General features: G+C 43.8%; 2 protein-coding genes across 41 annotated transcripts in view; one reads left to right on the forward strand and one right to left on the reverse strand.

The window, feature by feature from the left end:
• The window catches only part of ANKRD13A (ankyrin repeat domain 13A), a 33,317-nt gene extending 23,773 nt beyond the window's left edge, over positions 1-9,544 (reverse strand). Inside the window, exons 1-2 of one of the 2 annotated variants that reach the window (XM_082700078.1) lie at positions 8,777-9,263; positions 7,075-7,373 (exon numbers count right to left, since the gene is read on the reverse strand). Coding sequence is in view for 1 of the 2 variants with exons in the window: in XM_082700077.1 (XP_082556203.1) it covers positions 8,777-8,872 (96 nt within the window). In the remaining variant the exon portion in view is untranslated. Of the gene's footprint in view, positions 1-7,074; positions 7,374-8,776 lie in introns of both variants that reach the window. The other variant, XM_082700077.1, reaches the window with a different exon arrangement.
• A 2,643-nt stretch (positions 9,545-12,187) lies between these two features.
• Positions 12,188-23,340, forward strand: part of GIT2 (GIT ArfGAP 2) — a 51,010-nt gene continuing 39,857 nt past the window's right edge. For 19 of the 39 annotated variants that reach the window (XM_082700035.1, XM_082700040.1, XM_082700047.1 and 16 more), the window contains exons 1-6: positions 12,206-12,415; positions 17,007-17,140; positions 18,869-18,981; positions 19,618-19,723; positions 21,484-21,570; positions 21,686-21,816. In XM_082700035.1, coding sequence (XP_082556161.1) covers positions 12,364-12,415; positions 17,007-17,140; positions 18,869-18,981; positions 19,618-19,723; positions 21,484-21,570; positions 21,686-21,816 — 623 coding nt within the window. In that variant the 5' untranslated portion in view covers positions 12,206-12,363. Of the gene's footprint in view, positions 12,416-12,748; positions 12,877-13,468; positions 13,529-17,006; positions 17,141-18,868; positions 18,982-19,617; positions 19,724-21,483; positions 21,571-21,685; positions 21,817-23,340 lie in introns of those variants that run through there. The other 20 variants (XM_082700043.1, XM_082700054.1, XM_082700042.1 and 17 more) reach the window with 11 other exon arrangements.

Below are 23,340 nucleotides of genomic sequence, written 5' to 3' on the forward strand. Positions count from 1 at the left end.
CTGGTTTATCCTGATAATAAATACATTGCCAAAGAAAGAAAACCACAGACCAATACCTCTAATGAATATAGATGCAAAAGCCTCAACAATATAGTAGCAAAACAAATTTAGCAATACACAGAAAGGTTATTAAACACCAGGACCAAGTGAGATTTATCCCAAATGCAAAAGTGGCTTAACATCTGATAATTACTGTAACACATCAAATCAATGGAATAAAATTTTAAAAACACATGACCATCTCAATAAATGCACAGGGTCTGAATGTAGTCTGCATTCTTATGTTGAAATGCTAACCTTCAAAGATGATGGTATTAGAAGTGGGGCCTTTGTGGGGGGTGCTTAGGTCGTGAGTGTGGGGCCCTCATGAATGGAATTAGTGCCTTAATAAAAGAGGCCAGAGAGTTTTCTATCCCTACTTCCACCATGTGAGAACACAGCTGGAAAGATCCTGCTATGAACGAGGAAGAGAGCCCTCTCCAGCCACCACACTAAATCTGCCAGCACCATTATCTTGGACTGAGAGCCTCCTGAACTTTAGGAAGTAAGTTTCTATTGTTTATCAACTACCCCCTCTATGGTATTTTGTTACGGTGGCCCAAACAAGGCTAAAACAATGCAGAAAAAGCATTTAACAAAATCCAACACCCCTTCATGATACCAAATAAAAATAAAAAAGAAGCACTCAAAAATTAGAAATAAAAGGGAATTTCCTCATAGAGCATCCCATTATGAACACCACAGCTAACATTATCTTAGCAGTAAAAGACTGGATGTTCCGCCCTAAGATAAGGAACAAGCCAAGTACATTCTCTTTTGTCGCTTCTATTCAATACTGTACTAGATGTTCTAACCAGGGCAATAAGGCAAGAAAAAGAAAGAAAAGGCATCCAGATTAGAAAGAAAGAAGAAAAACAATTTCTATTCATATTTTACATTATTTTATACACAGAAAATCCTGAGGTATCCACTAAAAGGTTAGAACTAACGAAGGAGTTCAGCACGATTGGAGGATACAAGATCAATATACAAAAACCAATTATGTTTCTCAGAGAACAAACTAGTGGTTACTAGAGGGGAGGTGAATGGAGATACGGGTAAGATAGATAAAGGGGATTAAGAGATACAAACTTCCAGTTATAAAATAAGTAAGGCACAAAGATGAAAAGTACAGCATAGGGAATACAGTCAATACATTATTTGGTGACAGGTACTGACTACACTTATCACAGTGAGTGCTGAAAATGTATAGAACTGTCAAATCAATATGTTGTACACCTGAAACTAATAGAACATTGTATGTTAATTATATTCCATTTTGAAAAACGAAACAAAATCAATTGTATCTCTATACACTTGTAACACAACTCAAAATGAAATTATGAAAATGATTCCATTTACAATAGCATCAAAAAAATAAAATATTTAGGAATAAATAAAAGTACAAAACATACAATCTGAAAACTATAAAGCACTGCTGAAAGAATTTAAGACCTAAATAAACGGAAAAACATCCATGCTTATGGGTCAGAAGACTCAATATTCAAGATGTTAATACTAGGCGAGTCTGGGTGGGTTAAAGCCTCTGCCTTCGGCTTGGGTCATGATCCCAGGGTCCTGGGATTGAGCCCCACATCGCAGGCTCTTTGCTTGGCAGGGAGCCTGCTTCCTCCCCTCTCTCTGCCTGCTTCTCTGCCTACTTGTGATCTCTGTCAAATAAATCAATTTTTTTTAAAAATCTTAAAAAAAAAAAAAAAGATGTTAATACTCCCCAAACTGAGGGCACCTGGGTGGCCCAGTCAGTTAGGTGTCTGCCTTTGGCTCAGGTCATGTCATGATCCTAGGATCCTGGGATAGAGTCCACATTTGGCTCCCTGCTCAGCAGGGAGTCTGCCATCTCCCTCTCCTTCTGCCTCTCATCCCTCCTTATGCTCTCTTTCAAATAAATAAATAAAATCTTAAAAAAAAAAAAAAAAGTACTCCCCAAACTGAGCTACAGAGTCAATGCACCACCTATCAAAATTCCAGCTGACTTTTTGTAGAGATTGACTCGCTGATCCTAAAATTCTTAAGGAAGTGCAAGGAGACCAGCATAGCCAAAACCATCTGGAAAAGAGCAAAGTCTGAAGACTCACATTTACCAAATTCAAAATTTAACTGTGTACAAAGCTACAGCAATCAAGAGTGTGGTATTGGCAGAAAGGCAGAATCAAGAGAATACAATTTAAATTCCAGAAGTAAACTTACACATTTATGGTCAATTAGTTTTCTGTGAGGGTGCCAAAATAATTCAGTGGGGAAAGAATAATCTTTTCAGCAAATGGTGCTTGAACAACTGGATATCCACATGCAAAAGAATGAAGTTTTACATATACGATACATGAAAATTAGCTGTAAATTGATCATAAACCCAAATAGAAGAGCCAAAACAATAAAACTCTTAGAAGAAAAGAAAGAAGTTCATCTTTGTGACCTTGGGTTAGGCAAAACCTTCTTAGATACAATACCGAAAGCATAAAAGACAAAAGAAAATAGGGATAAATAGTACTTCCTCAGAACTAAAAATTTTTGTACTTCATGTGATATCATAAACAAAGTAAAAAGACATCCCACAGAAGGGGAAAAAAATATTTATAAGTCATTTATCTGACAAGGGGCTACTAAGTATCGAGACTATACAAAGAACTTGAACTTCTTAAGGATAAAAAGACTACCCAATTTTTAAATGGGCAAAGGATGCGGAATAGACATTTCTTCAAAGGCGATATGCCAGTGTCAATGAGTACATGAAAAGAGGCTCAATTTCACTCATCACTAGGGAAATCTCAGTCAAAATCACAATGAGATGGGCGCCTGGGTGGCTCAGTGGGTTAAGCCGCTGCCTTCAGCTCAGGTCATGATCTCAGGGTCCTTGGATGGAGGTCCGCATGGGGGCTCTCTGCTCAGCAGGGAGCCTGCTATGGAAGTCCGCATGGGGGCTCTCTGCTCAGCAGGGAGCCTGCTTCCTCCTCTCTCTCTGCCTGCTTGTGATCTCTGTCAAATAAATAAATAAAATCTTAAAAAAAAAAGAAAGTCACAATGAGATACCACTTCACACCCACGAGGATGACTAGTGTCCAAAAGAACAGCAAATGTGGAGAAACTGGAACCCTCACGCATGGCCAGTGGGAATGTAAAATGGTGCAGCCAATCTGAAAAATGGTGGGAGGTCTTCAAAAAATCAAACACAGAGTAACCGTATGACCCAGCCATTCCTCTCATGGGTACTGACCCAAGAAAAATAAAAACATACATCCCTATGAAAACTTGTACACAAAGGTACATACAGCATTATTCATACAGCCAAAAAGTTCTGCGGGGACAAATATCCATCAACTGGTAAAACAATAAACAGAATCCAGCACACCCAGATAATGGAATACTCTTCAGCCAAAGAAAGGAATGAAGGCCTGATCTGTCCCACAGTGTGGATGAAATCTCACACACATGCTAAGTCCAAAAGGCCACATACTGTAGGATTCCAGTTATAGGAAATGTCCAGTATAGGCAAATCTAAAGAGACAGCAAGTAGATTAGCAGTCGCCCAGAGTTGGAGGGGTGGAGGGGAAATGGAGAGTGGCTACAGGGTACGGGGTTTCTTTCTGGAGAGGTGAAAATGTTCTGGAATTTGATGCTGGTGCAGGTTGCACAGGCCAGTGAAGACACTAAAAACCACTGAGAGTTATACTTTAATGGGTGAATCGTATGATTAGTGAATTATAGCCGAATAAAGATGTTTGAAAAAAACCTATGTATGTGCTTCATGTAATATATAAAATGAATCCATCATCTATATACTGTTTGATAAGTTAGTTTCTCCAGAGCTTCAGTTTGTTCCCATGTAAACTGTGAATAAAAAACGGGGGCGGTGGGAGGCAGGAATTGACCTTATAGAGTTCTTGCAAGAGTAAAGGTATAATACCTAACCCTGTAAGAAGCACTAAGAAGAATTAGCTCTTCTTATCATATATCCACATTACAGAGCATATATAAGCAGTCAGTTTCTTCCTAAAAGGGATCTGTTCAGATTTCATTACAGTTAATAGTGGGGCTTAGGGTCTCCAACCAATGACATTAGCTCAGTGAGCAAGAGATTTCAGAGCTAAACTAGAATTCACATTGGAAGCTCATCATTTCAGGTTTTCCTTTATGTTTCTCCAGTCATGAACTGTACCGAATTAAAAATACCCGCCCCTTCAAACTGTAATAGTGACCCTGAGGAGGCAGTAAAAGGCCAAGCCTTGAGTGCAGGCTGTAAAGCCAGACAACAGGCCCACAGACAGGCCCCTGACTTGCCTCAGGTGCAGTCCTCAACCTTTCTGTTCTTCAGCACCCAGCACGAAGTAAGTGCCTCATCTACTCCGACTGCCACCTGCAGGCAGGGTGCCCTCCACCAAGAGGCTGGGAACTGGCCTTCCATTCTCTCTCCAGAGTCCACTCTCATTCCTGTGCATCTCTCAGGCTGCTCTCGTCCTCTGCGGCTGTGACCCAAACTGACTCCCCCACCATAAGTCCAGCAGGAAACGATATCCATAGGCATAGTTCCCTCAAGGGAGCCTGAGCCTCTAAGGGCCAAGAGGGAGTACGTGAGGGCAGGCTCTAGCTCTTCATCTTGGATGCTGGGCCCCTGGCTCCTGGCAGGCCTCCAGCCAACAGGCACCAACCTGAATGTGCACCCAGGGCCCCACTCAGCCTGCAGCAGATGGGGGTGAGAACCCCAGGGTAGCTCCCTGTCGAGCTCTAAGGACTGCTGCCACCTAGAACACCCTCTTCTTCTTGCCCTGATGGTGTCCCTTCACCTGCCGGCTTCCTCACTGGGGGCTGGCCCTTGAGTTGGGCCTCATCTGCCACCCTCTACCCTACTGTGTCCTGGTTCCCCCCATCCAAGGTGCACTGACTGACTTTTGCATACATCCCTTTAAATGTTCACTCATACTCCCAGCATCCGTAAGAAAGCCAGGGATGTTTAACAGACCTCTCTAGCTAAATGACAAACAACATAACCGTGACACAAATCACTTCCACTGCACTGGCTTCAAGGCCCCACTGAATATTAAAGATAGTAGAGCTGATGTGTCAAGAGGCACTTAATAAAATGCCCCTGCTGAGCCAACGTGGAAAGTGTGAAACAACTGCAGAGTTGGCAAACTCCACACTTCAGCTCTCAGTAAGACCTTGGGATGGGGGTGACTCACGCGCCCGCGGAAACATGCCTATCCTCCTCATCTGGATACACTTGATTCTGTACTGCTGTTCCTAGAACAAAATACAATTCTTGCAGCTACCAGTGTGCCCTCTTCCAGTCTCACTCGTGGGATGGGAGGAATGAAGGAATAGATCGCAGAAGCTTACTGGCAAACAAACGGAGTGAAGCAGCTGGTTGTGTTGCTGGGCCGATAGGAATTTTTTGTTTCTAACTCTGCAGCCAGTACGTGTTCCTTGCAGAAAAACTGGGCCATACATAAAAGAAACTGAATGCCCAGGACGATTACAATAATCACAGCAGCAATGAGGATAAGTGGGATCACTCTCATTATGATGTGCCTGCGTTTTCAGATTTGCTCTCTGGCTTATCTTCCATAATTCTGAACTGGAGGGACTCTTATGGAAAAAGCAGCAGAATGGAAGGGTTAAGAATACAGCATCAGGGCAGAGCGGACCTTCTGGGTTCACACCCTGGTTCAGCCAGTGGCTAAGTGTGCAGCTGAGCCTCCCCACCTTATCTGGTTTCCTTATCTATAAAATGGGAATCGTGATAGCATTCACTTGGGCACAGGGTGTGAGAATTAAATCTGAAATTGCACGGAAAGCATTCCAGCACAATGCCTGACAAACCGCTAGGCTTTCAGGGCTACTCTCCCTATTTTTACAGATGATAAAACAACTCAGCAAGGGTAGATAACTTGCCCAGGCTCACAACGTTATCAGTATTCATTCGTACTGGCCATTAACCCAACTGCCTGTAAGTCACAGACCTCTGTAGTTGTTTCATAATCAAGAGAATCTTGACAAATATGAAAGCAACAAAATATTTCCTGCCACGTTTTAATGATATCAATGAATAACTTCTGAACCCTGAACTGGTTACAAAATTTGCAGGGTGCAGTGAGAAATGAAAATGCAGGGCAATGGGGCCACCTGGTGTGGCTCCGTTGGTTAAGGCTCCAACTCTCAGGATTTCAGCTCAGGTCAAATCTCAGAATTGTGAAGTCAAGTCAGGCTCCATGGCTCAGCGGGGAGTCTGCTCAAGATTCTCTCTCTCCCTTTGCCCCCTCCCATGCGGTCTTGCTCTTGCTCATGCTCTCTCAAATAAATCTTTTTTAAAAAAGAACTTCAAGGGATGCCTGGGTGGCTCAGTTGGTTAAGCAGCTGCCTTCGGCTCAGGTCATGATCCCAGTGTCCTGGGATCGAGTCCCACATCGGGCTCCTTGCTTCTCCCTCTGCCTCTGCCTGCCATTCTGTCTGCCTGTGCTCGCTTTCTCCCTCTCTAATAAATAAATAAAAATCTTAAAAAAAAAAAAAAAAAGAACTTCAAGATGGTGAAAACAGAGCATTATACCAAGCATACCCCTTGAAGCCAACCCAACCTCTACCCCTTCAATGGCCAAGCTTTAGGATGGAGATTGGGTTATGTGGTCATGACAGTCAAGCTTTCACGGTAAAGATATTCTTTATGATTCATCTGCTTCAACTGCCCCTTACTCAGAAAGGATTGGTATACTATGAAATGATCTATGGGGATAATCGATAACAAAGTCAAAACCAAATAATTAGCAAGTATTAATATTCTTCCTTTGACACACACCCCCCAACTTGACAGTATAAGGTGCAAAGAATCAGTTTACTCCAGGAAAATCTGCTGCAGAATTGTAATTCTCTGATCACGAATGTCCTTAACATTTTTTAAGAGGCACAGAGAACTTTGAATGAATTACAGCCTACAGGAAAAGGAGAAAATTCATCTATGCCACATTTTAGACTGTAAACCAAGCCTGTGTTCTTATCAAACAAGTTTTTCCTATAAAGAAAACCTACACTGCATTCAAGTTCTTTTCTTCACCCCCGATGAATAGAAAGCCTTCTGTTTCCAGAAATCAGTATTGAAAGAGTGTGTGGCTTAATGGTGGCAACCAACTTCTCTATCAAAAGGTAGTTTAGTTCTGCGACTTTCTTTGTACTTTATCTCAGTATTTCACAAGAAGCTGGGGCAGCAGGGACACTGAGGAAGTGCAGACGCACAACACAGCAGGATTCTCTGGTTGTTTTTCAAGTGTCCAAGGTGAGAAGGCTGAGAGCTGAGAGCGAAATGATGGAGGATTCCCTCTGCGCCACATCTAGTAACAGAAAGGGAATGAAATCACCAGGTATACTGGGACACCTAATGGTGAGTCATCTACTCAGGGGGCGTGATCCAATTAAGACCAATGACTCTTTCAATAAAAGTATATTGTGTCTGGACAGAGGACTTAAATGAAAAAAGACCAACTCTTGACTTACAGCAAGTGCCCAGCAGATTTTTTTTTTGTTAATATAGCAAAAGGCAAGAACACACTCACTTAGCAGTAACGTTATTCACCAAACGGGGTGATGCTGACCTTCCTCAATTTTTGCCAACCAAAAGTGCTTTTTCTTTAAAATTTCTTGACAATTAGCATCGATTTTGAGCCACTCAAAAATCAGGACTTCAAAGTCAACAAGAATTACACCAAATAACTACAAATCCTTATCCTAATGGCAAAGTACATTAGCTTGGAACCTGAGGGCACCAATAACTCCCCGAATTGTTGAGATGCCTTTAAAAGCAGGCTTTCTCCCGCAGAACACTACTGACACTTTGGACCAGATAATTCTCAGTTGTGGAGAGCTGGCCTGCGCACTGGAGAATGGTGACCTGCATTCTTGGCCTCTACCGCTAAGATCCCAGTAGCACCCATTCCCCACTGGTAACAACCAAAACTGTCTCGACGCATTACCATTGGGGGTGGGGAGGTGTGTGTCAAAAATCACCTCCAACTGAGAACCACTGATTTATAGAGATGGCAAGAAATAAAAGACAAGGACTCAAAGCACTGGAGGACAGGAAGGGATTTTAAGGATCCTGTGCCCCCGTGATTCTCAAACTTTGGGATGTATCAGCCTATGAGGGCCAGAAAGGGAAAATGCCTTTCCCAAGGTCACAGAGCGGGTTACAACCTGGACTCCAAACCCAACCAAGCCCTTCCTTACAAAAAGGGCGGGGACGGGGAGGGGCGCGGGGATGAGCGGTGTGTGCCATTTTTACCTCTTTGGGAGAGGGAGGAAAACCTAACTGGTTACTACAGTGTACTCGAGCCAGCCGGCCAGAGTTAAAATCCCGACTTGGCATTTATTAAGTGGGCGACCTTGCATAAGGCACATAAACTCTGAGAGCCTCAGTTTCCTTCTCTGGCAAATGTAATAATAAGAGAACCTACCTCCCAGGACTGCTGGAAAGGAAAAAAAAATAATATATATATCGTTCCTAAATCCCTCGGCACAGGGCCTGGCACCCATATCGTTCCTAAATCCCTCGGCACAGGGCCTGGCACCCAGTAAGCACTCCGATACATGTCCTTTTATTATTATTGTCGCAGGCTGCAGAAGGGGTCTGCGGGACCCCGAAGGCAGAGGGCTGGAGATGGGCTCTGGAGGACGAAGCGACCCCCGATTCCCCCTCCCCGCCCCTCGCCACAGGCAGACCCCCCGCCCCGCCCCTCACCTGGCCCCGCAGCTCCTTCTCCAGCTGCCGGTAGTCGTTGTTCCAAACCAGGAGGTGCAAGGGGAAGTGGCCGCTGTTGTCGCGGGCCGAGGACATGGCGAGAAGGCCGCAGCCGGGCCCGCACTGCCCGCTTGCCAAGCCTCAGCCCCGGCGGGGTCTCCGGCGCCCGCTCGTCCGGCGGCCGACCAGAGACAGAGAGAGAACGGAGCGGGTGAGCGAGGGGCGCGGTACGCGGTGGGGCGGCTTACGGGTCGGGTGCGGGGCGCGCGGGAGGTCAGGGGTCGCGGGCCGGGTCGGGGACGGGGTCGACCGCGCCCACCCCGAGCCCCGCCGCGCTCCCGCCCGCGCTGACAGCTCCCGAACCGACTTCTGCAGGCGGAACTGCCCCAAACAGGGAAGTGCGCGGGCGAACCATCGCGCGCCGCGGCAGGGGGAGACGAGGCCAGGCGCGCGGCCCAGAGTCGGCCCGACCGCACCCACTCCCAACTACACACCGGAAAACACAGTGCAATCTCGAAACAGAGCTAACATTCTCTCCCTTCCCCCAGGATCTCGACACGGACACCTCGGCCTATCCCTCACCAGTCTCTATCCCTCTGCTCCAGCTATCTCATATGGTTCAGTCCACAACTGGGCCTTTTCCATCTGCTCTGGGTTCAGGGGGTGGCCGCTGGGGCCTGGACCAAACCATTCCAGTTACTGACTCCCTTGCAGCCTTTTTGGAATTGGGCAGTGCTTCCATGATTGGCCAGAAGCCATTTTGAAAGTGGGCAACACCCAACAATTTTAAAGAGGGACTATTACAAACTCTGCAGAAGTGGCATCGAAGATTTGCCTAACAAGGGGATTGTTCTTCCTTAGGGTTTCTCAACATTGGCACACTGTAAACTCGGTAATTTTCTTTCTGTGAGGGTTGTCCTGTGCTTTCTAGGATGTTGAGCAACATCCTTGGCGTTTCTATCCCCTGGATGCTGTAGCACTTCTTGGCCAAAATGTCTCCAGACACTGCCAAATGTCCCCCCGGAGAGAAAAATCATCCCCAGTTGAGAACCACTTTCTACCAGAACTCCACACCGAGTTGGGATTCAAAGTGACCTACAGTGTGGTTTCCACATATGAAGGGCATTGGTTTTTCATACTAGCCACTCGAGTTTGGGGTTATGGCGAAAAAGACTCACAGAGAATACCCAGACTTGATCAGATTCTGCAAATATTAAGTTCATTCTTTGAGTTTCAACCTCAGACACTACAGCTCTTTGGTTCAGTGAAGAGCCAAGTCAACTTAACAGCTATTCCCCAGCCTGTTACTGGCACAGTTGTCTGCAACTAGACCACACAGCCGGGTGAAGTTATTCAGTGCATCCTGAAAGCATAGCCTCTCCCTCCCCAGCCTGCATGCATCCGATGCCTGCCACAACAGCTGTTCAAGAATCCTGGCCTAATCCGTTCTCCACACGTGTTGAGTCGGCAAGATTTGTGAGTCTGTGGAACAAAGCAGGGTGCAGGAGCACCAGGATATGACCCAGAGGCCCTCGCTGTGGAATGTGTGGGAATTATTCCCGTCATTCCTACACCACACATTTATCAAAATGGAGAGGAAGACCAACATCCAGAGCCTCTAAGACCTCTTCCAGGACGTCCTATCTTTCCAGAAGCCTTATACAACTTAATCTTTCTTTTCATCATTCAATGCTCATTTTACATATCTCTTATTCATGAGTTGAAGAACTCCACAATGGCAGCATAACAGAGTATCTAAAGTCAAAATAGTGCCTGGCCCTTAATGGGCATCCAGTATTTCCCAAATGCAGATCATGACTGCATTTACATGTAATACATACAATAAGTATTCACAGTATTAGGGTCGCATCTCTTCTCTCATTCACACTGATTAAACTCATCTCATTGTGTTTGTTTCACAGTATCCTACAGATTACTGTAGGTCATATATTCTTATTCTCAAAAACAAAAAGTTGTGATTAGAAACTAGTAGTAATACTAAATAAATACCAAGAATAGCAGGAGCTACTATTATTGAGTGCTTACAATGAGCAGGCACACCACATTTTTCCGTAAATTATTCCATTTGTCCTTTGCCAGATAGTAAATATTTAGCTCCGTTGACCATATATGAGTTCTGTCAGATATTTTTCATCGACTTCCTCTTCTTTTTCTTCTTTACAATCCTTTAAAAATGTTTTTTAAAAAATTATTGTTGTGGAGGCCGAGAAAAATCAAGGCCATCCCACCTCAGGTTTAGACTTAGCATAGGTACATCTATCTTAGCTCTAGCAGCCATCTCAGATCCCTGTGCCCAAGGGTTGAATTTTCCCCTACTTTGCTTTAGTTCCAGAGACCCCCCCCCACCCTGCTTTAGTAAGCCCCACCCTACTTTTTAGTTCCAGAGACCCCCCCACCCTACTTTATTTTATTTTTTTTTAAGTTTTTATTTATTTATTTATTTGACACAGAGAGATCACAAGTAGGCAGAGAGACAATCAGAGAGAGAGAGAGAGGAAGAAGCAGGCTCCCTGCTGAGCAGAGAGCCCGATGGGGGACTCGATCCCAGGACCCTGAGATCATGACCTGAGCCGAAGGCAGCTGCTTAACCCACTGAGCCACCCAGGGCGCCCCCCTCCACCCTACTTTAGTTCCAGGAAGCCCCACCCTGCTTTAGTTCCAGAGACCCCCATCCTGCTTAGGTTCCAGAAACCCCCACCCTGCTTTAGTAACAGGAACCCATAAACAGCCCTGCCTTCACTAAGCTCTGGGTCCAAGTCCCTACTCCGCTGTGCCGGTTATACTTGGGCCCAAGCTTAAGCTTGTCAAATAAACCCTTGTGTGATTGCATCTGTGCTTGGCTCCTTGGTGTTCTCTCAGAGACGAAAACTCAGGCATAACATTCTTATGTAGCAAGACTTGCCAAAAAAACAAAAAGCGTGCACTAGAGGTAAAAAGCACATCAGCTCCATTTTGCATATGAGACTAAAACTGCAGCCAAAGAAACACCTAGTGTTGGTTATTTTACGTATCTTGTTGTAGATCTACCACAATAGAATGTAAGCGCCATGAGAACAGGAAATTTTCTTTGCCTACTGTCATGTCTTCTGCGCCTGGAACAGTATGTGGAACAGAGCACATGCTCAGTAAGTATTTGCTGAATAAGTGAATGAACTTGACCAGTTATACTAAGTGACTTGACTATTGATGGCCTCGGGAAACATGTGGCTGCAGAACCCTGGCCACGAGATTTTTGCTGCTTCTCCTGGTATTAATCAGTGCTGGGACTTCCAAAGAGAGAGAAACTCAAACTGAAGAAAATATATAGGCAGGGCAGACGATGTTCAGGCACATATCTGCCCTCATTCAAGATGGCGACAAAGCAGCGTGCCCTTTCCGGTCACATGACCTGCCCCTCGGCGAAGGGCACCTCCCCGCGCGTGCGTGCTGCGACGCGGCTGCGAGGCGCTGAGGGGAGAGGCGCCACCGCCAGCGCCGCCGTGGGGACCCGTTAGAGCGGAAGCGCCTCCGTCGCAGCCTTTGCTGTCCCGGGGACCCTGATTCCTGGCAGGTGGGAGGCGGGAGCCATGTCGAAGCGGCTTCGGAGCAGCGAGGTGTGCGCTGACTGCAGCGGGCCGGGTGAGTCGCACCGGCCGGGCCCGCTTCCCTCAGTTCTACTCGATGGGACCCCTGCCCCGGGGCCGCCCCCTGGGTCGGACGGGTCCCGGCGTCCGAACCCCACACCCCGGGTCCCAAAGAGGAGCCACCGGCACGGCCTCGGGGCGGGACCCGTCCGGGGCCTGTCAAAGCCGGGCGGGCTAGGGACCCGCCGCCCTCCTTCCCCTCCCTCTCGTCCCTCCCCTCCCTCCCTTCTCTCTCGTCTCATCCCCTTTCCTCTCCTCTGTCCCAGGCAGGGCGGGGAGGCTGCGGGGTCGAGGCTGCTTCCCCAACAGGAAGGGGCTTGGGCAATCCACAGGAAGGCCAATTACAGAAGTAAAATGCGAGCGTTCTCCCGGCTGCGGCCCCCAGAGGCTGCAGGTGTTCCCCCAGCTCCCCGCGCAGCCCCCCGGACCCTGCCCCGCGAGGGGCCCCTGCCTGGGGTCGGTGCGCTCGCCGCTTCCGTCTACTGATACTCTCCATAGGACCCCCGTATTTCTCTATTCTAAGAGCCCGTCTCCCGCTCCATCTCCACCGGGGAGAATCTCCATAAGGTCCGGGTCTTGCAGACACAACCAGCGCTTGGGAGGCAATACCGGTCTCGAGTTTTGGGGTCTTAAGGGCCTGGGTTCAAGCTAGCTTTTGTCTCTGGGTGACCTTGGACCGGTGATTTCATGTAGCCCAGCCTTAATTTCCTCATTTTTCCGATGGTGATAATTGGGAGACCCACATTCAGTGGTAAGGAAGAGTTGATGAATATTCTTAGGATCATCTCATCTAAGTTTTTTTCTTTTCTGTATTGTGCTGTTTAGTACAGAACCTTTGCTGTCGCTTAAAGCTGGAGTTGAGGTTCTAAATCATACATTAATTACAACCTACAAAACAAAATGATTGGCAACAGACACATTTGGGCATTCAGGCAGGATAGACATTGGTGTGTTGAAAGGTCAGAACCGTTCTTCCCTTGCCTAAGGGATTTAGCTTTTTCATATTTAGAGTTCAGATCCCTCTTAGCAACTGAAACCGAATTGACAGGTCTCCGTGCTGTTCTTGGTGCTTGGATTAACCTGCTTTGAAATTTGAAGCAATTCAAAGGTAAGATGGCTTCTTTGGTTACAATAAAGTCCAATTAACCATCATAATTAAATCATTGAACACCAGTGTTTCTGCAACTGTCCCAAACTTCATCTTGTTGTGTGGCAGTGGAGACTGATTTTACATAGTACTGTGATAAGTCAGACCTTGTGTGTTTCCTTTATGGCCTGTGTAGTGCAAGTAGGTTACCAGTTTCTTTTGCAGATGGGGAAGGGGGTAGAGGAGTTGAAAAAGAGGACCTCAAGTCATTGTAGGTTATACAGACTCCATCGTATTCTCTGAAAATGTTATTTGTTCCACTTCCTTATTTTCTTACTTGTTTGTTTTTTTTTAATTTTTTTTTAAGATTTTATTTATTTATTTATTTGACAGAGAGAAATCACAAGTAGATGGAGAGGCAGGCAGAGAGAGAGGGAAGCAGGCTCCCCGCTGAGCAGAGAGCCCGACACTGGACTCGATCCCAAGACCCTGAGATCATGACCGGAGCCAAAGGCAGCGGCTCAACCCACTGAGCCACCCAGGCGCCCCTTCTTACTTGTTTCTAGTTGAACTTTCTGTGATGTGTTTCATTCACATGAGTCTAGGTTCAGACTTCCTCTTGGAATGTGTATTCTTTACTCATTAGGTGATAGGGAACAAAGGAAAGCTGCTTCTCCATTGCTGCACTAATGACTGTTTTGCCCTTCTGCAGCATTTTGTGCATATTTCAGAACATTTTTTCTTCCATTGTATCATTTTCGTTGTTGTCTCAAATGCCTAATCTACAGAGACTTGAGTCACTTCCTTCCTGTTTTGAATATAATTAGGCTACCTTGAAATGTTGTGTGAACTTGAGCAGCTAGGAATTTGTGCTGCCTTTTCTGCAGAGCCCTAATCAAGAGAGTTGCCTCTTTCTCAAAGGGGTCCCTTTAAAGATTCTGTTGACTGCTGAGGCCTTCTCCCCAGAAAATGCACATGTAGTCACTCTTTCATCCAGAACTCAATTTCTTAATGGGGTCACAGACATTTCTGAGGTCCATTTGTGGTGTTCCTGGGGCGGAACTCTCCATGGTGGAGTCTGGGGAAGAAGCCCCAGCATAAAACAGTTTACCTTTAGGCAAAGGTTTCACCCAGCCTCATTCATATGAACTCGATTTTGATTTTGCTGTGCTGTGAATGTTCTAATATTTTTTCCATGGGACTCTGATCCATGATGTTAAAGTGATGAATTGAGAACCTTGCTTAATGTGTATTAAATCCTTGTTGTCTTACTCCTATTTAATTTTCTCCAGGAACACTGTGAATCCTCTGAATGATATGTGAAAACAAAAGCTTCAAAATAGTCTTTTTATTTTTTTTAAGTATTAGTACCAAACTACAAAAAGCTGTGTTCTTTTTTTTTTAGATTTTATTTTTTTATTTGACAGACAGAGATCACAAGGAGGCAGAGAGGCAGGCAGAGATTGGGAGAGGAAGCAGGCTCCCCGCTGAGCAGAGAGCCCTACGTGGGGCTGGATGACAGGAAGCTGGGATCATGACCTGTGCCGAAGGCAGAGGCTTAACCCAATAAGCAACCCAGGCGCCCCCCAAAAAACGGTGTTCTTATGTATCTTTGTAGGGATCTTTGCTCTTGACATTTTCAGTCTTTGCATTTCAGAATAGTATAGTAGTACTGACAGAATTATACTTCATTGATTTGTTTTTGTTTTATTTCACGGCAAACCTTTTACCATGATCACATCTCAGCAAATATATTTTTTTAAATGGCGACATTAATGAATCTCTCTTTAATGAATCTAGTTCATTTTAAATGTTTTGTTTTATTTTATTTTGCGAGAGAGCGCAAGTGTGCACCCGTGCACACTCCAACACATGCACAGAGAGGAGCAGAGGGAAGGAGAGGGAGGGAGAGACTCCCAGGTAGACTCTGTGCTCAGGTGGAGCCTGATCTCACGACCCTGAGATCATGACCTGAGCCGAAATCAAGAGTCGGTCCCTAAGCCGACTGAACCACCCAGGTGCCCCAAATCTAGTTCATTTTAAATAGTTTGTTCTCGGAGCTCAACTATCTGAAAACTCCATTTGAGATTTTTCACTATAGTAATAGTGTTCACCTGAAACAGTCGAAGTCTTAAGTATTGACAATCAAAACTTTTTCCAGTTGTCAGGAATCTCAGCGCTTCTTGAAAATACCTGAATGGTACTTCGAAAATAATTTGTAAAAGTTTTAACAGCTGACATTACTGAGTACTTACTATATGCAGAGAACTTTACCCTTTATATGCTCCCTACTCTAAGGTGTGCTGTTATTCCCATTCAACCCATGGTGAGGATGCTCAAAAAAATAACTTATCTGAGATCATTAGAAGTGGCAGAGTTGCAGTTCCAACCCTGGACTGCTGGTCTCCAGAGTCACCCTCGCAGCCACCACACCTTGTGACTCCCAGGATTTGTCTCTGATTTCATTATATTGTTGGAAAGGATTTGAATAAACTGTTAAAAATGGCAAAGATGGTGTAGATGCATTTTAGAGATTTTTGTGGACATTGAAGAATTTCTAAATATAACTCTTAGACCAGGCAGCTTGAGTGGCACCTTTTGTCACCCCATTGTGAGTCTGACAAAATGTAGAAAGTCTTTTTTTGTCTGGGGTTTCTAAGTGTATGTGTTCAGTTTACTTGCCCCGTGTGGATTATTCTCATTCCTTACCAAGTGCAAATTATTCCTCATCTCAAAGGATGTCTGCTGAAGCTCCGTAGGACTTCATGAGAAAGAAGTATTGTACACACACACACCAAAAATGTTACTCACTTTTATTTTACACCTTTGCCCCTTTAAAGCAGCTCTTATTCCAGCTTCTGTTCTTTCAGAGCAGTTGCAAGATGGAACTCAGCAGTTTATTTGAAACGACTAATGGATGTCATAGAATATTTTCTAGCAGAGAAGGCCAGGTTCCTCAGTGTGTCCTGCGAACCACCATAGCCACCCAGTGTTATTGTGTTGCTTGCAGCTTTCTGCCAGGCCTTGAGCCGTGCACAAGTATGGCAGTAGATCAGGGTAGCAGTCTCTTCAGCATTTAGTTCAGATAACAGTCTGGATTATTCATTGACATGGCTGTGTTACTTGCTGTTTGTGGAGGTTGGTTTGAAATGACTCATCCGTCCTCTCCCAGTTTGCTTCTCTTATGTTGAATGAAGGAGCAGGCATCTGAGACAGTAGATCACATTAGGGCTACAGACTGTGGCCCTACTCCAGAAAGGAGACAACTGCTTATTTAGGGCTTCAGCACATGTGTTTAATCTCAATCAGTGTGGTACCCAGTCAGCCAAGAAAGGTGGTATCATCAGACAGGCTCACCAGCTCGGCATGTTGACTAGCATCATAAGACAACAGAAATGTCTTATTTTTCTGGAAAACCAAACCTCAGTTGTTGTTGGCCATCTGTCAGTATAGCAGCCACCTGGTATCCTCGACACTGAGATGTCATTCTTCTTTCCAGATCCTTCCTGGGCATCAGTAAATAGGGGAACTTTTATATGTGACGAGTGCTGCAGTGTCCATCGGAGCCTAGGGCGCCACATCTCGCAAGTAAGGCATCTTAAACACACACCGTGGCCTCCCACGTTGCTGCAGGTAAACAGTAAGAATTCTCATGGTTTGTAATTTGAGCTTGTAGGGTTCATGGTTTTAGCAACTAAATTCCCCTACTACACTTAAATCTTACAAAAATGTTTGAGTTGTAACTGAATAGAGGTGCCATGCCTATTAGTGCTGTATGTGAGAACTTAATTCCTCATTTAAGATTTTTTTTCCCCTTCTAGGAAATAAATTTTGTCTCAAAAACTCAATTATAGATAGAAAAATAATTGTTAAAATTTCCTGGTAATATTTCACGGCTGACTTTCTGGACTGTAACCAGAAATTGTTTTCAAATGGTCCATCTGTTTCATACACCACAATGTTTCTGAAAGCTGCAGTCTCGGAAAATTTTCCTTATGTTTCCTGCTTTGATGGAAGCATGGACTGAGACTCCTCAGAAATCTCTGAAACGTCTGATCTAAGTCTTCTTGAAATTCTTGTTACAATTTAGACACCAAATTGGGTTGACATGTTTCAATAGAATGCCTGACACCCTGGTAAGTGTCAAGTGAGCTCTTTGTTTTCTTTGGGGTTGGATGTCATGTCATCTTTACTTCTATTTTGGGGTGCATTCTTCAATGGAATGCAAGAAGGAACTATTCTTCAAGTTCTGTTTGGAAGTCAGAATTAAGCATGTGTTTCGCTTTCATTTGTCCTGAGTACATATTTTACTAAACCTGTGGCAGCTGCTCAACATGTCCCTTAAACATGCCTATATAAACCAACAGACCAGAACAAGTGGGTTTGGGTCTCTGATGTGACACTGTCTCCACCAGTGCAAAAAAAAAAAAAAAACAGATGGGGCAGTGTCAGGAGTCATGCTTTGAAATGAAATTGGGAAGTATGATTTATTAATAACTCGTGCTTAGAAGTTTCTAACAGCTTCTGCTCATGTGAAAGTGGGTGTTTATTGCTCTCAGGTCTTTGTTTAGAGATTTCATTATAGGGCCTGAAGAAAGTCCAGAGATGAATAGTTTAAAATGCCAGGATTGACCCTAAAAGAACAATTCAGGGGCTCCTGGGTGGCTCAATTGGTTAAGCAACTGCCTTCAGCTCAGTTCACGATCCCAGAGTTCCGAGATCAAGTCCCACATTGGGCTCCCAGCTCCACGGGGAGTCTGCTTCTCCCTCTGACCTTCTCATTTCTTATGCTGTCTCTCACTGTTTCTCTCTCAAAGAAATAAAATCTTAAAAAAAAAAAAAAAAAAACAATTCCGAAAGGATGGCACATGAACGACCAGTGGTACTCAAGACAAATGTAGGTAATACTCAAATATTTATTTTAATGGTTGCATTAGTTTAATGTTTATAGGAAAATTTAACTAGCACACCAAGCCATAATTGCTAGTAAAAGTTTTTTTTTAAATGAGTGGATTAAAGGAAAATCTTAGGCAGAAGGTCTAGACAGTACGTGGGTTGTTAAGAATCTTAAAAACTGTATTTGAATGATCATTGCCCCAAAGTGTCAAAGTGCTCTTCATAATATGTAAGAACAATTTAATCAAACGCTTTTAGATACTTAGCCATCCTCCTGGTCAGACCTGAATACTGCATATAGGGGTTATCCTTCTCTTTCTGCAATCAGAAAGCAATGATTTGTAGGACATCCCCGTCATGCTGATGTTTGCAGTAGGGCTTGGTTTTCCCAGCTCAGTCACTACAATTTCCAGTGAATATTTGTGGAAATACATTAAAATATGATTTTATACTATTTGGTTTTAGATGGTTGAAACCTTGTATAATAATGGTGCTAATTCTATATGGGAGCATTCTTTGCTGGACCCTGCCTCTATTATGAGCGGAAGACGTAAAGCTAATCCACAGGATAAAGTACAGTGAGTGGAATGTTTATCAATACTCTTATTTCTTCATAACCCCTGGGGATCACTAAAAGGAGTGCAGCTTCTTTGGACCAGCCTCCACCAAGGGCGGCACAGGAGGTGGTTACACTCCAGTTGTGCATGGAGCTCTTTGCTATTAGAAATGGAGAACAAGCCCCCCGCACAGAACCATCTCTTTTGCATGGTTGCAGGGCATGAGTCAGTGGCTTCTCCAGTTTGAAACTAAAGCTTGGGGGCTGTTAATGTAATCAGACTTAAGCTTAGGTGCTCAGACAAGAGGCAGTCAGACCAGAGATCTAGGTTCTGGGCTCCAGTCTGCCTGATGCCTCTACCTGTATGATGGGATGTAACAGCTGCTTCCTCACAAGGCTGCTAGGTCAATTAAGAAAATTACAAAGAAAAAAGAGAGGCTCTGAAAAGCAAATCTCTGCAATCCTGGCCATTAGAATGACTAATTGACATTTTGAGGCTTCAGGTCTTAAACTCCTGCTGGAACTTACTTCACTATTGTTCCTTTTCTTCTCAAGTAGGGGATGCGGGTCACTTCCTTTTCCTTTTACAGCCTAAAGAATGGGGAATGTTACATCTGAGCTGTGAGTGAGCTGTTTTTTTCCCTCCCCTGCAAACCAGTCCTAATAAAGCAGAATTCATCAGAGCCAAGTATCAGATGTTAGCATTCGTACATCGCTTGCCTTGCCGGGATGATGACAGCGTGACTGCCAAAGACCTTAGCAAGGTGGGTCATACCTTTTAAAATCCCTAAAATTGCTGGATGAAATGTTATATTGTTTTGTTTGGAAAAAACTTAAAGAGGGGGTGCCTGGGTGGCTCAGTCATTGAGCATCTGCCTTCAGCTCAGGTCATGATCCCAAGGTCCTGAGGCCGAGCTCTGTGTTAGGCTCTTGCTCAGTGGGAAGCCTGTTTCTCCCTCTTCTACTCCCCCTGTTTGTGTTTTCTCTCTCGCTGTCTCTCTGTCAAGTAAATGAATAAAATCTTAAAAAAAAAAAAAAACTAAACAAAACAGGAAAAACAAGAAAGCAAGAAACTTAAAGAGGAGGAAAAGAAAAAACAAAAAAACTTTCTGTATTCTAAATAATTAATAACAGCCCTTTTTGCAGTTGGTTTCATCTTTAATTTTAGTTCAAGTGGCAGCCATTCATGTTAGTGGAAGTACAAGGGCAAAGAGGAAAAAATAAGTATGTATCTAGAAAATGATTTGCATTTTTTCATATGTTTTAAAATTATACTTCTCTAAGTTTTTTGTTTAACTTTGAAGTAGGAACCATCCTTGAGTTTGTTTCTAGAAGGGACTAGAAAGTTCAAGGGACTTCTTTAGGTTTCTGGACTGCATACTGAGTAGGATCTTCAGGAAGCAGGATGACTCAAAGCTGTAGTGCTTGGGATTCTTTATTATACTTGTAAAATGAGTAGATGGCTTTCTTTATGTGGGCCTTCGCATATTTTTGAGAAATGCCATGAGAAATATGCATTTTTTTTTCAAAGCACTGCTCTTAGGAAACGTTCACACAGAGTGTGGGTGCTCACAATCAGAATTTTAAACTTTGCACAGAATATATATAACTGTTACTTTTGCTTATTAATAAGGCTTGGCATGGGTTTTTTACCACAATTTAAAATATTAAATACATTAATTTTAAAAATAAGGTGTGGCTATAGATGCTGGAGTAGATTTCTGCATTCTTACAATAATGGTTATTACATTTTGGACAATTCTAGGTTAGACCTGAAGGAAAGCAACTCATCTTCTGCATGTGTAAGAGCTTTTATGCAGTGGTACAGAATTTGGTATACTCAGGCCCATTTCCCACCCAGAAAGACTTTAAGTATTATATACAAGGCCAAGAATGGTGTTGTGGTGAGGGTGTGCTATACGGCAGAATCCTGTAGCTTACACAGTGTAGGAAATGCAGCCCTAACATCCTAGGTTCAATAGTAAAAGCAAATAATAATGATGTTTATAATGACAGCAGCAGTAGTCTTTGAGCATTTCCTGTGTAATAGGCTCCATGCTAAGCACTCCGTTATATCGTCAACTCCTAACCTTGTGAATATGTGGCATTTTTATCACCATTTTAGAGCTGAAAAAACTAAGGTTCAGAATGCTTAAAGAACTTCCACAAGATCACGTAACTTGAACGGTGTATGGTTTGAATTTCAAGTCTTTGGGACTGCAGAGTTCACCCTCCTTCTCCTACCACCTCTCACTTCAGGTCTGGTTGTGCCACCTAGACAAATCATGCTTCTGGGCAGATTGGCCCTCCCAGCCCTCGTTCCCTTCTCAGTAAAGTAGGCATGGCCCCTCTTTAGATCCCAGGGTAGTTGTGAGCAGCAAGGGAGAAGTGCTGCTTCCACCTTACTGAGCTAAATAAAGATTAGTTATTACTAATATAATGTATATTAAAATGATCTGCCAGCTGCTCTGGTATACGAGTCTTTATACTTGTAACAAAAATTTTTTTGGTTTGTGTTTTTTAGCAACTCCACTCAAGTGTGAGAACGGGGAATCTCGAAACCTGTTTGAGGCTGTTATCTTTAGGAGCACAAGCCAACTTCTTTCACCCTGTGAGAAAAGCATGAAATGATTCAGATATTAAATTGAAACTAAGTGGGTTGTGTTTGTGTAGCCTTTGGTTTTATTAATTTGCTTGTTTGTCTACTTTTTATTAATATTTCTCAGGAAAAAGGAAATACCCCACTCCACGTCGCCTCCAAAGCAGGGCAGATTTTACAGGCGGAATTATTGGCAGTATATGGAGCAGACCCAGGCACACAGGATTCTAGTGGAAAAACTCCTGTGGATTATGCAAGGTGAGAGACCTAGATTCTTGTCACTGCCTTGGTTAGGGATTATTTATGTTGGGTATGATCCATTGCTAGGTGACTAAATTGTGTATGATTAACATTTAACCCCTTTAAGTTAAGGATTTACATCCTGCCATTTTGCCGATGAAGACATTTCGGATACATATGAGCTCAGAGCCTGGCAAAGTCAGAGGAGGTAGAACCATTAACGAGTGTGCTTAGCTTCCAGTGTTTCACATGACTTCTAACGCAGTGGTATTTGAGCCATGGGCAGGTATCAAGAATTGCAAAACCCACTCCCCAGTTTCTTAATACATTTAGTCATTGCTTGAACTTAAAAACAGATCTGTGCAGATAGGTAGCTGATTAAACAAGTAATAGTAAAATGTTAATTGTGGGTTTTAGGTAGCAGATGTCTGGGTGCTTGCCGTAAAATCCTTTAAAGTTTCTTCTTGGTTTAAAAACTTTGTAAAATGCTGGAAAAATTAATCCATAAGTTAGTCTTGAATATCATTTAAATGATAGAAGATGGTTCATCTTTCCTTCTTTTTCCAAATTAACTTTTTATCAACTGCAAAGTGCTCTATTCTGTTCTGCAGAAGATAAAATGGGTAAAATGCCAAAACTGTGCCATCCCAGAATTTCTTCTTTTTCTCTCATGGAGGAGATGATTCATAAAGGCATAAAAGAGTTAAATGAAACAAGATAATGTGGAATTAATTGCCAGAATCGGTAACTGGTCTTAAAAGGCATATGTAAGGTTTCTTCATTATGGCCTAGATCAGGAAGAAACTTCTTTAGTTGGTCTTTGAAAAATGGGTTGGATTTGGGTATGTGAAGGAGGGGCTAAAGCATTCCAAGTGAAAAAGAAAGGCATGATTTAAGTTCAGGAGGGAGAGCTGGACGGGCATGTTCAGCACAGCAGAGGACTTTACTAGGTAGAGCAATGTGTCTGGGAATAAGAGCTGAGGTATATAGTATTCCCTAGATCCGAGACTCCACTGACTGTACCAAGTCATCATTATCTGATATACCACTAAAAACGAGAACAACTCGGCTGATTAAATGATGACGAGCCATCAATTGTAGTGTGCTTCCTGATTTCACAGCTGTTAAAAAAAAAAAAAAAGAGGGATGCCTGGGTGGCTCAGTGGTTGAGCCTCTGCCTTCTGCTCAGGTTATGATCTCGGGGTCCTGGGATCGAGCCCCACATCCGTCTCTCTGCTCAGCAGGGAGCCTGCTTTCCCCCCTCTCTCTGCCTGCCTCTCTGCCTACTTGTGATCTCTCTCTCTCTGTCAAATAAATAAAATCTTTAAAAAAAAAAATGAGGAAAAAATATACATATCTCAGAAATCAAACGTGTGGTAGATCGAAGGAATGTCCTATAGTGTCTTGAATGGTGGGAAGAGAAAGTGGCAGAAACTAGACTTCGGCATTTAAGGGAAGAGAGCCTTTGGTACATGGTACTTATTATCACTTACCTTGTAGTTTCCTCATGTGCCTTGCATATATAATAGTTTCTCAGTGTAA

This window comes from Mustela nivalis, assembly GCF_964662115.1.
Source record: "Mustela nivalis genome assembly, chromosome: 14".
NCBI lineage: Eukaryota > Metazoa > Chordata > Mammalia > Carnivora > Mustelidae > Mustela > Mustela nivalis.